This window comes from Panthera uncia (assembly GCF_023721935.1).
Source record: "Panthera uncia isolate 11264 chromosome A1 unlocalized genomic scaffold, Puncia_PCG_1.0 HiC_scaffold_17, whole genome shotgun sequence".
Lineage (NCBI taxonomy): Eukaryota > Metazoa > Chordata > Mammalia > Carnivora > Felidae > Panthera > Panthera uncia.
In genome coordinates, this window is record NW_026057577.1 from 4,008,027 (window position 1) to 4,024,229 (window position 16,203).

General features: G+C 35.1%; 1 protein-coding gene across 2 annotated transcripts in view; it reads right to left on the minus strand.

The window, feature by feature from the left end:
- Positions 1–11,004, minus strand: part of GCSAML (germinal center associated signaling and motility like) — a 44,461-nt gene extending 33,457 nt beyond the window's left edge. The window contains exons 1-2 of one of the 2 annotated variants that reach the window (XM_049648414.1): positions 10,823–11,004; positions 3,124–3,183 (exon numbers count right to left, since the gene is read on the minus strand). In XM_049648414.1, coding sequence (XP_049504371.1) covers positions 3,124–3,183; positions 10,823–10,851 — 89 coding nt within the window. In that variant the 5' untranslated portion in view covers positions 10,852–11,004. The remainder of the gene's footprint in view (positions 1–3,123; positions 3,184–10,822) is intronic. The other variant, XM_049648415.1, reaches the window with a different exon arrangement.
- Between the last annotated feature and the right edge of the window lie 5,199 nt (positions 11,005–16,203).

Genomic DNA, 16,203 nt, shown 5'->3' on the forward strand with positions numbered 1-16,203 from the left:
CAAATGCTGGTTCCACTCAGGCATTGTACTAATGTATGAATGTTAATTTTTAAAATGTTACCTTTACAATATAAAGTTACAGTATTTTTAATTTTAAAATTATTTTCCATATGAAGAAACCACAATTTAAAGAATATAAGTAACTTGTTTCAATGTTGAGGCACAATAGATAGTAAAGAACTTTGATAAAATCCACAAGCAGAAATAACATTACAATGCAATAAAATCAGAACTTATTATCAAAAATAGAAAACAAATTTGGAATTAAAAACAACTCATATTCAAGAAAACATAAAAAGCAAAGTAACAAAATGTTGGAAAATAATATTTCCTTTAGCAACACATGGGATACATATAGATAAAATATTATTTAGAGAAAAATTTATATTCATGCATGTCCAATTTTTAAATAAGAAAAAAAAATAGAAAACACAAAATTTAAGTTTTGAATTCTAAGCAATTAGAAGAGCAACAGTGAAAAAATAAGGAAAGCAAAAATAAAAACCTCATAATGATAAAAGCAATGATACTGTGACATCTTGAGAAAAAAAGCAAAACAGAAATCAGATCAGTGGTTGCCAGGGGTTGCTGGTGAGGGGAAAAGTGATAAAAATATTCCATATCTTAATTGAGATGACATGAATGTATGTTTTTCTAAACTTATCACACAATTTACCTAACAGTGTGAACTTTATGGTACTATAGCTCTATAAAACTATATTTTAAAAAACTAAGTGACTTGAAAGAGCTCATACTATCCTTAAACATATGTTTAAAATAATGAATTAAATGATAATATTCTAGTGAAAATAAGATAACCAAAACTGACTCAGGAAGATGCACAGAACATAACATCATTCAAAGAACATCATCTTATCAAACTAGCCAAAAATGAAACTGAATTTAATTCTAGCCCACTTAAGTCTTATGTTATATATATGATTACAATTGACTTGGGTAGTCAAAACAATTGAAATCTTCCTCACCAAGCTGACTGGTTAAAATTCTGAATCCTATTCATAAAATTTGCAGTCACTCTGGAAAATGGTTTGGAGGTTCCTCTAAAAGTTCAAAATAGAACTACACTGATGATCCAGCAATCACACTACTAGGTATTTACCCAAAGGATACAAAAACACAAATTCAAATGGATATATGCACCCTGATGTTTATAGCAGCATTATCTACAATAGCCAAGATATGGAAGCCCAAATATCCATGGAATATTACTCAGGCATAAAAAAAGAATGAAATCTTTTCATCTGCAATGACATGGATGGAGCTAGAGAGTATTATGCTAAGTGAAATAAGTTGATCAGACAAATGTCACATGATCTCACTCATATGTGGAATTTAAGAAACAAAATAGATGAGTAAAGGGTAAAGAGAGAGAGAAAGAAAGGCAAACCAAGAAGCAGACTATTAACTATAGACAGCAAACTGATGGCTACCAGAGGGGAGGTGGGTGGGGGATGAATGAAATAGATGAAGGGGATTAAGTCCCCCCTTAGCATGATAAACACTGAGTAATCTATAGAATATTGAATCAATATATTGTATGCCTGAAACTAATATAACACTCTATGTTAACTAACTGGAATTAAAATAAAACTTCAAAAAAATCGTTTGGATGGGAACACCGTAGAACATTTCATTTTTCTTCATTTAGTTATTGTCTGTTTATAATAAAAACTTGCATGTATTTGAAAATGTCAACACTTCAATTCCTTTAAAAGGGAAAATTAGAAAAGAACAGTAGCATAGATCTCATTTCAGACATGATAAAGCAAAAGCCGAATTTAAATGACTTTGCGTTGTATAGAATGTATTTGTGGCAGCCTGAGAAAAGGATCTTGGTTCAATAACATCACCTCTTCAGCCACACACTATAAAGGGGAGTTCATTACAATGGCGGCATAGCCACCCTACTGTCTCTACCTTTTCCTCTGTGAAAAGAAAGCGTAAATTAAATACTTAGGGAATGGCTAATTACTCCGAACATCATTTCATATCACCAACAAATATGGGCCTTCCCCTCAATCCCTCATTCTTTCACACTTAGAGAAAAAGAAACCATCTCATAGATAAAAACCCAGATGATGAGACGCAATGATTAGGAAAGAGGTTGAATACAAAGATATGAAAATCCCATGGTCAGCAAAGAAGGGAGGGTGTTTCTTTCTATATAAGCTGGGGCAAGTTATCAGTGTGAGATAGCTGTTGTTTTTCCACTTTTTTTTTTTTTTTTTTTTTTTTACTTTGAGTATCTTGTAAAGGTTGGGCAACAGAGAGACAATGGCAAGTCAAGCAGTGGTCAGAGATTCAAAGAGCACATGGACTATAAAAAGCTAAACTAACAAATATAAGATTACCAGTTGATAGAAAGGTTTAATGCAGTACAGGAAATCCATGGGGTGTGGACGCAATGTTCTCACATCATGTACTTAAGGACATTTTTGGGAGAACAGTGTGAGAGTCAAAATTTCCAGGAAGAGATACTTTCAGGCATAAGGACAGAAAATAAAAACCATGAGTGCTAAAAGAGCAGTACTAGTGCACAGTAGGGCATTGACTTCAGGCTGAGCTTGGTGGCTTAAAGAACATTAAATGACAGCAGAATTCCTGGAAGATAATGGCTGAGGATGGGGAGTGGGGAATGAGAGTAGAGAGGCATGCAGGGGTCAATCCTTATAGGATTGTAGTCCCTGGTGAAGAGTTTGTATTTTATTCTGAATACAGTGTAGAACAATTGAAGGGTCTCGAGGAAAAAGCATGATGAGACTTATATTTCCCAAAAATTATTCTAAGTGTGAAGAATAAGTTGGAAGTGTGTCCATTGTAAATAGCCAACCTGAAATAACCATCCTTTATTTCAGTTTTGTTTGTGCATGTACTTTGTATAACCATGAAGAAATGAAACATGTGCACCAATAGCCCATTATTTTTAGGGTCTCCAAATAAACTTCTGCCAAGTCTTAGAGGCAAAGACCAAAGAATTCTATCATTCTGTCCAGCTCTAAGAGGTCTCAAATAAGATGTTAACTTTTGTGAGACAGAGATTCTCAGTCTCTTGTGAGAGAGATAAATCTCAGAGAAAAATACTCTGATATGCTGTGTTCTTACCATTTTCTTTCCACATGTTGGTTTACTTTCTTGTGCTTCTTTTGATTGTTTCTCAGGCAACTAGATGGAAACACATAGAAAAGAAGAGATTCTTATCTCCCTTCAAATGTCTTCACACCCTTTTCTTGCTTTCCTTACCGTTAAAACAAAGTCTGCCTTTTCTTTTTGACAAACTTCTTTGTCCTTTAGAAAGGGCAGGCAGTCACAGATATAGAATGCAGTTCAGAAATTAACCACAAGAGGCCAAGCCTATAATAGGATGAAATGGCTACAGTCTGACCTGTCAGAAGGTGGTGGGAGGGGCCAAGAATAGAGAAAGATCCTAACCACAGAAAGGCTTGACTTCTCTAGGATGACCAGAGGAGACCAGCTTCTCAGGTGCATCCACCCCTGTGGAATACTAGCACTATCAACCTTGGCCATGTGATCCAGAGCAAGATTCTTCAAGCCTTGCTGTTTGGCCATACATATACATACAGAACATTATGATCCTCACCCACCTTCAGAGAAGTTTGTTGTGCGTATTACTCTTGATGTTTTCCCACCAACTATCATCATCCTTATAAGAATCAAGCAAGCACTCAGTGATGGAATTGAGGTGAGAGAAATCAGTGGCTTTCTTGCTTATATAAAAGTGAGATACAGACCCAAGCTTGTGATTCAGTGAATCAAATTTTCTTCTACACCAGTTGTCCAAATCGTATTTCTTTGAATGTTTTCTTTTCCTATATTATCACATCCCAAACATGTGTCTGTTCTCCTGCTTCTATATAGAAGATTGTATGCAAAATATCCCAGACTATAATAGCAAGATCCCCACTCTTGCTTGCCATCAATATTTACAGAAGACTTTTCCTCAGTGTTCATGTTTAAAAGCTCAATATCATCATCATATATGGGCATATTTGACCAGTAAGCAAAGAATAGAATACATATGTATTTGTTAAATACAAAGTAAATCAGATTTTTGGAAGAAGAGTCCTTTGTGGAGATAAGTTCTGACATACAGATTTCTGGATAATATTCACTAACAGTTAAATTTGGATGTAATGATTACCAAATAGCATAGACTGCAAATCAGACAACATTTAATTTTAGTGTCCTATGTGCTCTCTTCTTTTTCCCTAGAGCCTGGTTTTCTCATAATTCCATTTTTCTAAATGGGCCAATGAAGAATCTTATAAAACAATTCTCCTTGAGATTATTAATAGTTCACTGACTTGTCCTTCTAAGACATGTTTGCATTTTAAAGTTAAAAAAAAAAAAACATAAAATCCTTAACATTAGCAGGAACCTAATTGAAATTCCATGTCATTATTACTGAACATAAATGAACACTAAATTCTGCTGTACACTAAGTATTTCTTTAATCAAGCAAAATTTAGATAATGTCAGGCCATAAACATTTGTTGGCTGAATTAAGGAATCATTAAAACTAAAAATTAAAACAATAGACATTAAATTAACCTTAAAATGTATCTTGGTCAAAGTGTTGAGATCAAACGTGATTTTTCCATACTTTCTGTGTTTTTTGACAATTAATTTTTTTTTTACTTCCCAAATATTTGGCATAAGTTTCAAACATTATAACTTCATAAAGGAAATCTAAATACCAAAAAATCAACAATTTTCACTTGATTTCTTTTTTTTTAATTTTTTTAACGTTTATTTATTTTTGAGACAGAGAGAGACAGAGCATGAACAGGGGAGGGGCAGAGAGAGAGGGAGACACAGAATCCGAAGCAGGATCCAGGCTCTGAGCCATCAGCCCAGAGCCCGACGCAGGGCTCGAACTCACAGACTGCAAGATCGTGACCTGAGTTGAAGTCGGACACTTAACCGACTGAGCCACCCAGGTGCCCCTTCACTTGATTTCTTTATGAAGTAAATCGAAAATCAAAAATTAAATATCTAAAAATGTACATATGTCAGGCACTGTAATGTAATAACTAATCCTTATTTTAAAGAAGGAAACAATAAAGAAAATTTCCTGAAATACTCTTAAAATGATATGAAAGCCATAGAAGACAATTTTCAGGATATAAATAAAGGGAAATGTGAAGAAAATGAGCTGTTATCTTGAGCAGATATCTTGAGCAGATATCTCAAGAAGTTGGAAAAAAGAAAGAAGAAATAAGGAAAGTTATGGAAAGAAATGTGGTAGAGAACTAAATATTAGAAAAGGATAAAATTGGCAGGATGAGCAAAAATCTGGCAAAGTCGATTAAGTAAAAAGAAAAGGGGAATTAAACGAACATGAAAACACATTTCAGAGAGTTGCCTGAGTGGCTCAGTCAGTTAAGTATCCGACTCGCTTTCAGTTCAGGTCATGATCACAGGGTCGTGAGATTGGGCCCCACATTCTGTGCTGACAACATGGAACCTGCTTGGGATTCTCTCTCTTCCCCTCTCTCTCTGCCCCTCCTCTGCTTGCTCTCTCGCACTTTAAATAAATAAACAAATAAATAAATAAATAAATAAGTAAATAGAATAAGTGCTACAGAGATAAAAACAAATAGTATGAACTATCACATAATAAACATGATGACTTAAAATAGATATCTCAGAAAAACAAAGTGCAAGGGACACCTGGGTGGCTCAGTTGGTTGAGCGTCCAACTCTTGATTTTGGCTCAGGTCATGATCTCAGAACTTGTGAGTTCAAGCCCTGAGTCAGGCTCTGCTCTGACAGCACAGAGCCTGCTTGGGATGCTCTGTCTCCCTCTCTGTCTGCCCCTCCCTGGTTCATAGTGTCTCTCTCTCTCTCTCTCTCTCTCTCTCTCTCTCTCTCAAAAATAAACATTTTTTTAAAGTCTTTAAGAATTTCACAAGATTATCTCATTATTTTCTATAATTACTGTATGATGTGGTTGTTATTATTACCCTTATATACTATGATCATGAAATAAATAAACAGGCAAATAAATGTGGGTTGCACGGTTGGACATGGAAGATATTTTATTCCAGTAAGCAAAATAAGGTAATTTCTGTCTAGAGCACCCCTTTCACTGGTGATTTTTTTTATTTATCCAGAATATTTTTTTTTTACATTACAAAACAATTTTGTCAATTATATCTTAGTAAAGTTAGGGAAAAAATATGTACCTCCTAAGGAAAGTCTACAAACTGCCTATGGAGTATCCCTCTCCGCCAACTTCAACCTTGGATTTGATCAAGAAGCTAGATATAAACATCAGTTTATAATTACAACTTATAAGAGACATATTTGAAACAACAGCATACAAATGTAACCAATAAAATCCAGATCATTTCTTCAACAGATAAATTCCAAGAGGGATAAACAAGAGTGGAAAAAACCCTAACAGTTCAAAGGAACTTTAGACAGCTATTACTTAAGTGGAATATATGAGTAGTATTTGGATTTTTTTAAGTTTTTATTTTAATTTCAGTTACCTAATATACAGTATTATATTAATTTCAAATTTTCAATATACTAATTCAATGCTTCCATATATTACCTGGTGCTCATCAAAACAAGTGTACTCCTTAATCCCCAACAATGATGTAACCCATCCCCCCACCTGCCTCCCCTCTGGTAGCCATTAGTTTTTCTCTCTATAATTAAGAGGTCATTTCTTGATTTGTCTCTCTCTTATTTTTTTCCATTGGCTCATTTGTTTTGTTTCTTAAATTCCATATATGAGTGAAATCATATAGTATTTGTCTTTCTCTGACTTATTTTGCTTAACATAATACTCTCTAGCTCCATCCATGTCATTGTAAATGGCAAGATTTCATTCTCTTTTGTGGCTAAATAATATTCCATTGTATATACATACCACATCTTTATCCATTCATCAATCCATGGATACTGGGGTTGCCTCTATATCTTGGCTATTGTAAACAATGTTGCTATAAACAAAGGGGTGCATGTATCCCTTTGAATTAGTGTTCCTGTATTATTTGAGTAAATTATTGGTGAGCTTTGGAAAGCACATTAGCATCATTGCTTGGAGGTCATACAATTAGATAAAAAGGGAATAGATAGTTCCCAATAAATTTCACCTTGGAAATCCCTTCTTGCTTTTCCTATAGTACTGGATACATTCCTTGGTTTCTTTGATTCCATATCCCCGTATTCAAAGTAGGGGTATGAATATTGCCAGATCCTAGATTTAGTAGTGAAGATAAAATGAAACAATTCATATAAGCTAGAAAGAACATGGTAGGTGATTAATCAGTGATAGCTGTTTTTTAACTACTTGTTTTCAGGTTCTTGTGCTATATAGTGTATATTTTGTCTCAGTGAATCACTCACAGGAATTATGTAGTTCACAAGGAACATCATTCAATGAACATTTATCCTCTGACTCCTGGAAGTAATCACTGACTGCAGATTATTTTATCTATGCAGTCACAAACTCTCTAAGAGCCAAATATCTGCATGTGTGTTTTCTTCCCCAAGTTTAGAACTTCTTTAGAATTATTTTCCCTTTAGTTTCAAATTTAGTTGCATTATGACCAGACAGCTGGTGTGGAGTTAAGTGCCCGTGTTTCAAACGGTGTTATTATCAGAGTGCCTGCATGGCTCAGTCAATTAAGTGTCCAACTCTTGATTTTGGTTCAGGTCATGATCTCATGGTTTGTGACACTGAGCCCCACACTGGGCTCTGTTCTGACAGCATGGAGCCTGCTTGGAATACTCTCTCCCTTTTTCTCTGCTCCCCACTGCTCTTTATCTCCCTCCCCCACTCTTTCTCTCAAAATAAATAAACATTAAAAAATAAAATTTAAAAATCAATGCAAAAAGGGACACGACTAAAAATGGAAAACTCCTTTTAATCTCAGTATTCTGAAGCAGATCATCTTTCTGGAATGAGAATTATACATGCTTCTTCATAACAGCCAAAAGAAAAAAAAATATAGAAAGCCTACTTTCCATAGAGCATAAGCACAAGTTTCAGGGATTTTTCAGGTTTTAAAGGCACTGTCATTGTAATCAGAGGATCCATAATCTAAAAGACTTGTATATGTATAATCATGACACTAGGTAGAATGTGGTTAGCGTCATAAATGCACATAAACCATTTACAAGTCACAAAAAAGTGAAAGGATAATTTCTGGCAGAGATAAGTAAGATGTAGCATTTGGCCAGGGCATTGAAGAATGAATATTTTGATAAGGAAAGATGGTTGAAAATGTGCTTTTGACTAAGAGTTCTGATAGCCAGTGCACACAAGCTTAAAATTAAAAGAGTAACCAGTGGTCAGATTGATAAGGATATAAGGTCCATAAAACATATTTATGGTAGAAAGGGCAGAAAAGTATATTTAACAAAATTAATTATACTTTCTTTAAATCCTTGCTTTGTGCTAAGTTCTAGAGACACACAGAGACAAGGCAACAATTACCCTTGAGAGATTCCCTAGTAAATAGAAAAAAGTTGATTAGAGTTTGGTTGCTAAGTCAAGTGATGGAGGCAATGCCCAAAGTGATAAGAGAACAAGAAGGAGGGACTTAGTAAAACAGAATATATAAGACCTCAAATTGCAAAACAAGTGGTATATAATTTACATGTTAGGTAGTGGGAAATGGATGTGCCCACTGAAACACAGGAGTAAGGTGATTAGAGTTTTGCCATGGGCAGATTAACGCAGTTGTGTCAAAGAACACAACCAAGTGGCCAAGTTACGTTAAATAGTGCTCAACATTACTAATCACTAGGGAAACACATATCAAAACCACTTTCTCAAAACCAATATTTCTCCCTCAAAATAAATAAAAAAAAGTGGGCAGAGGATCTAAATAGACATTGTTCCAAATAAGACATACAAATGGCCAATAGGTCCAAGAAAATATGTCCCATGTCACTAATTAGTGGGGGAATGCAAATCAAAACCACAATGAGATATCACCTCACACCTGTTAGAATAGCTACCATCAAGAAGAAGAAATCAAGTGTTGGCAAGGATGTAGAGAAAACGGAACCCTTTTACACTGTTGGTAGAAATGTAAGTTGACCTAGCCACTATGGAAAGCAATTTTTGAATTAAAAATTGAACTACCATATAATTCAACAATCCCGCTTCTGTATATACAGCCAAAGGAAATGAAAACAGGGTATCAAAGAGATATCTGCACTGCAATGTTTATTGCAAAATGACTTACACTACTCAGGATGTGGAAACAATCTAAGTGACTATCAATAGACAAGTATATAGAGAAGATGTGACAGATGATGGATGGATGGATAGATAGATAGATAGATAGATAATATATGTTATGTATTATATAATATAAGGCATGACCTTGAGGGCATTATGCTAAGTGAAATAAGCCAGACAGAGAAAGACAAATATCCCGTATATGTGCAATTTTAAAAAGCTAAATTAGTAGAAACCAAGAGTAGAAGGGTGGTTACCAGAGCCGGGGGTGGGGAATTAGGGAGATATTATTTAAGGGCCCAAACTTGCAATGAATACATAAATATGTCCTGGAGATGTAACTAATAGTATAGTGATTATAATCAATAAGATTATATCGTAAATTTCAAACTTGCTAAGGGACTAGATCTTAATTGTTCCAATCACAAAAAAAAAAGAAATGATAATTTATGTGTTGTGATAGAGGTGTTTGTTAACACTATGGCAGTAACACAGTACAACATATATATGTATCAAAGTAGCAAGTGGTGCACTTTAAATGTGTACAATGTTACATGTAAATTATATCTTAATTTTATTTTTACTTTTTTAAATTTTTTTTAAGGTTTCTTTATTTCTGAGACAGAGAGAGACAGAGCATGAGTGGGGGAGGGGCAGAGAGAGAGAAGGAGACACAGAATCGGAAGCAGGCTCCAGGCTCTGAGCTGTCAGCACAGAGCCCAACGCGGGGCTTGAACTCACAAACTGTGAGATCATGACCTGAGCCAAAGTCGGTCGCTCAACCGACTGAGCCACCTAGGCGTCCCTATATCTTAATTTTAAAGATCTACTCATGCTATATAACACAAGATAATAAGATTGTGTGGGAGGAGTTAGGCTAAGTGGATGGGAGAGTGAGGTGCTGAAAAACAATCCTCTAAGATTAAGCAGAGTGATGCCTATTATCCATATATATTCTACAACTTCAAAAGCACTCAAAGAAGATAAGGAAGGATAAAGTCACCACAAAAAGGCACTACTTAGATCAAAAGGATTGGTGTACATTATTTTGTATCCATGACTTTCAAGAACCTGACTGTTTATTCTCATACAGAGAGACCCCATGAAGTTGAAGAGTGGGAAGATAAATCCCATACCCAGATGAGAATAGAAAGATGCAGAAAGATTCAAGTGACTACAGACCAAGTTTCCTGAATAAAATGCAAAATGCACAATTAAATTTGAATTTCAGATAAAGAACAAATAATTTGTTTAGTATAAGTATGACCAAGCAATAATGCTCCAAATATTACATAAGGCATATATACACTAAAAAAAATGTTTATCTGAATTCAAACTTGAATTGGCATCCTGTGTTTTTATTTTCTAAATATGGTAACCTTACAACCTTTCCAAAGTAAGGCAAAAGAAGGAGTGAGTAAACTGAGGCAGCAAGAGGTCACTGTGAGTTCTAAAAGAATGCTGTCTTCAGGTACACACCTCTTAAAGCAAACTGTCTCATCATTCAAAATGCATACACCCAGTCTCATTTTCCCTCTTCTTCCAAGAAACAGCCTTGCCCAGAGCCAGACTTACTTGAGTTCTCTCAGTAGAGAATTCCCCATTCTCTCACTGTGACCCTGTTTTTCAGCTCCTGAGTTTCACTCCACTTTCGGCAACAATGGGCACAGTTATGAGCAGGACGTTGCATCTGACCACTGGCTTGTGTGGTCACAACCATGAGCTGCTAAGGGCTGGGCATGGTAGAGAAGGCAGGAACTGCTCTGAAGGGGAGGGGGAAAGGAAGACATGCGTGTGTGCTTGTGTGTAAAGAAATATCAAGCTGAAACATCAGAGATTAAACCTAACGTTCTGTGTTCACTTTGCTTTCAAGGAAATTCCAGATTGGAGACTCAGAAGGGGTAGGGGCTTAACTATTCTTCAGAAATCTGAGATCTCCAAAATACCAATATTTTGTCCTCTTCCAAACACACAAAAAGAAAGCTTCTTGTAGGGAATGTGTAAAAAAAAGTGAAATTTGCTTGTCCCTGGGGTTGTAAAAATTAAATCAAACATAAATGTTTTTCCTAAGAGGTCTAATACTTCAAAAAAATAAGATGTAAAAAAGAGAGAAAAAGTATGAAAATAGAAGAGTACTGATGTTATTCAAGCTAGGTAAAGAAGCAAATGTGCTTCTTCCTGTTGTTCCAAGGCTAGTGTTGCAATGGGGAAAGAGAAGAGCCTGGCAGACCCATCTCTACCATCTGGTCTCCCACTTCCTCCCCTACACCACCCAGCAGAGCCACAGAGTACAAGCTGGCCTCAGTGATAATTTCCAGACAGGCGATTAGCTGACTGCTGACCCTGAGTTGTTGCTGTTGGGGGAATGAAGTAGCTTATTCACAATGTCTCTCACCCAACAGAGTGTAGAACAGATAAAAACTTCAGTTTTTATCCAACAACGAATTGATTTGCTAACTTCAGAATTACATGCTCATCTATCCCAAAGTGTTTTTTTCAACTGTACGATGACACCAAGACTGAGGAAGTTTGTTACTGCTCCCCATCAGCAGAGCTCAAGGGTTTCAAATGCTTTGCAATCACTTCTAAATATTGTATTACTCTTTTTTGTTTCAATCAGAGCATGGGAAAACTGTATTTGAAGCAGGACTGTCACACACCGCATGCTGGGGTTATGCTTTACCAAATTCATATTTGAGAACTTATGCACCAAACCCTGTTTCCCGGACTTTCACATCTTACCAATCATCAGAGGACTCTGTTAAATGCAAATTGTGATTCTGTCAGACTCAGCTCAACATTCTGCCATTCTAACAAGCTGCTGGTCATGCCACTCCAGCAGTTCCTTTGAGTAGCTAGATACTAGGCCACCAATCCTCCGAGTGTTGTTATTGAATATAGTTACACTCTGGTGCATTTGGCTGTATATACACAGTCATGATAATACCATCATCACAATCAAAGTTATAAGGGTATATATCACCTCCAAAAGTAGTTTCCTTATGTCCTTTTGGGCTGTGTGTGTGTGTGTTAAAAATACTTAACATGAGTTATATTCTTCTAACAAATTTTTATGTTTTTAAGTGTGCTTTTGTCCCTTTACTTTACCTTGATAAGGTGGTATATAAGCTCTCATGTTTTATTGCTCCATTAGAAATTCACTTCCTTGCTGTGAAACTCCATGAATGTAAAACTAAAAATTAATAAATTTGTAAGCTTTATCTCAGTTAATCTGTCTGTTGTTAGTTTAATTCACAAGACCCCAGGAACCATGTTTTTACTGAAGCTTTTACTAAGTTTTATCTAAAGTTTTCTTCCCTTATAATTTCTTGGCTGATGATCTCTATCATGATCATGATTGCTTTGTGCTTAAGAATTATATAATCAGCCTAATTGGTACTCATCAGGAATTTGTTGGGAATGTACCTACCTTGGTGGTCACAAAATATTTGCAAATGTAGAAGAAAAATTTCCTATTATGATGCCACTTGCCTGAATATGTCACAATGAAGTGTTGTGTTTCCTCCAGTGTTGTTGCCCAAAAATGACCAGAAATTTGAAGGCTACAAAAGTCAAAGTGTTGGAGGATTTGAGGAGGTCCTATCCACCATCCTTTTTAGGATCAGAACCTAGTTGAAAACATTTGCCTGAATGATGAATGTTTCAGTTTGGTTTGACAAATTGCACAGATTTGTGGCCTTACTGCATGTGTCCGGAATGCAAGTATTTAACCTTTCATTAGCACACCTATTATGAACATTCTTCCTGTAACTTCCTGGGAACTTTCCTCTCAGCAGATTTCATGGTGCACTTTTCCCCAGGCATATTGTCTCTTGTCTGGACTACCTCAGCTGCCTTTAGTGCTCTGATACTCTGTTGTTTTCTTTGACACTAGGAATTAGCAAATTTTAAGGTTTCTAGTGCTTATGTTCTAACAATATTAGAGGTAAAGCTGTAGAAATTGATGTTATTATACACTTATCACTGATAGAAAAGCAGGTGGTTTTAGATTTGTTGTAAGTATAAAGTTAAAATTATATATAATTTAGTAATCTTAATTTTGTATAAAAATCTCTATTATTCAAAATGTTCTTAGAACAAGCTCTTTTGTCATTCTGCTATGTCCTCAATAATTAATAGGAGAAGAAGAAGAACAAGAAGAAGAGGAGGAGGAGGAGGAGGAGAAGGAGGAAGTCAATAAAAATATTTTCACATATTCCTCAAAATAAAATTTGAACATTCCGTTTTCTTTTCCGGTAGAAAGACACATCATACTGAGGACAATTAATCAGGTTTTATGGTTAAATTACATATGCATGGGCATTTCCTTCTCCTATTTTCTTTCTTTTTTAAACTATGTCCATTTCTTTCTTTTTTTAAAGTATGAGCCTGGGTGGCTCAGTTGGTTAAGCCTCCGACTTCGGCTCAGGTCATGATCTCGTGGTTTGTGAGTTACAGCCCCACGTAGGGCTCTGTGATGACAGCTCAGAGCCTGGAGCCTCCTTTGGATTCTGTGTTACTCCTCTCTCTTCCCCTCCCATGCTTATGCTGTGTCTCTCTCTGTCTTTCAATATTAAATATACGTTAAAAAATTTAAGTATTCCAACACCTTTAATTTTTTACTAAGATATACTTGACATATAATATTGTAGAAGTATAAGATGTATAAGATAATGTGTTGATTTGATACATTCATATGGCACAAAATGATTACCACCTGCATTGTCAATTAGCTACCAGCTCTATCCTATCACTATGATTTTTTTCACTTCAAAACCATTTTTAATTGATATAGTTGACATGAAAAGTTAAATTACATTCAGGTGTACAACATAGTGATTCAACAATTTTGTACATTACACTATACTCACCACAACTGTAGCTACCATCTTCCCCATTACAAACTATTATAGTATAATTTACTACATTCCTTATGCTGTCCCTTTTATACCCATGACTTCTTCATTACATAACTGGAAGCCTGTACCTTCCACTCCCCTTAGCCCATTTTACCCAACACCCCCCACTCTATTCCCCCTGGGAACAATCAGTTTTTTCTTTGTACTTGTAGGTCTGATTCTAATTTTATATTTTGTTCATTGGGTTTTTTAAGATGCCACATATGAGTGAAATCATATGGTATTTGTCTTTATCAGTTTGATTTTTTTCACTTAGCAGAATACCCACTAGGTCTATCCATGTTGTCTTAAATGGCACAATATCTTCCTCTGTGTGACTAATATTCCACTTAAACTAGACACAAAAATCAATGTGAAAGAATAGAGGGCCCAGAAATAAACCTACAATTATATGGTCAATTAATTTATGACAAAGGAGGAAAGAATATACGATGAATAAAAGATGGTCAATTAATTTATGACAAAGGAGGAAAGAATATACGATGAATAAAAGACAGTCTTTTCAACAAATGGTGGTAGGAAAACAACAGCTACATGCAAAAAGAATAAAACTGGATCACTTTTTGACAGCATACACAAAAACAAACTTAGAATGGATTAAAGATCTAAATGTGATACCTGAAACTATAAAAATCCTAGGAGAAGGCACAGGCAGTAATTTCTTTGAAATAGGCAAATGCAACATTTTTCTAGATATGTCTCCTGAGGCAAGGGAAACAAAAGCAAAATTAAACCATTGGGACTACATTAAAATAAAAAGCTTTTGCACAGTGAAGAAAATCATTAAATAAAATGAAAAGGCAACCTATTGGATGGGAGAAGCTATTTGCAAATCATACACTTGATAAGGGGCTAAATCCAAAACATATTAAGAACTTACATAATTTAATGTCAAAAAACAAAAAACCCAATTTTTAAAAATGAGCAGACTTGAATAGACATTCTTCTAAGTAGATATACCAATGGCCAGCAGGCTCATGAGACTATACTCAACATCACTAGTATCAGGAAAACCAAATCAAAACCACAATGAGATATCACCTCACATCTGTCAGTTTGACTATTATTATAAGACAAAAATAAAAAGAATTGGTGAGGATGTGGAGAAAAGGGAACATTCATACACTGTTGGTAAAAGTATAAATTGGTGTAGTATAGAGGTTTCTCAAAAAATTAAAAACAGAACTACCATATGATCCAACAATTCCAGTTCTAGGTTTTTACCCAAAGAAAGTGAAAACACCTATTTGAACTCATATGTTCATTGCATTATTATTTATAATATCCAATATATGGAAGCAACTAAGTGCCCATTGACAGATGAATGGGTAAAGATGTGATACACACGCGCGCACACACACACACACACACACATATATATATATATATATATATATATATATATATATATATATAACTTGGATGGACCTTGAGGGTATTATGCTAAATGGAATAAGTCAGAAAAAGACAAATATGATTTAAGTTATATGTGTAATCTGAAAAAGAAATAAGCAAACAAAACAGAAACAGACTCCTAGAAACAGGGAAAAATATCTGTTGGTTATCAGAGATGGGAGGTGTTGGGAATGGGTAAAATAGGTGAAGGGGTTAAGAAGTATAAATTTTCAGCTATAAAACTAATAAATCTTAAGGATGTAAAGTACATCATAGGGAATAAAGTCAATAATAATTTAATAACTTTGTATGGTGACAGATGGTACCTGGACTCGTGGGGATTGTTTCATAACATAAAAATATCTAATAACTATGATGTATAGCTAAAATTGATTGGATATTGTATGTCAATTATACTTCAATTAAAAAAAGAAAAAGAAAAGAAACAATATGAAAATACCTAATTGAATAGATTATTATCAAAATTGCCCTCTCTATGGGTCCCTAGATACATTATAATAAGCCACAGAAAATGGAGCTCATCCAGATGGGGAGCTGAGCCCTGCCTTATCCTGGAAATGAAACAAGCCCATAAAGAGTTATTAAAGCTACTGATTCAAACTTTTACTCTGGATAGTGGAT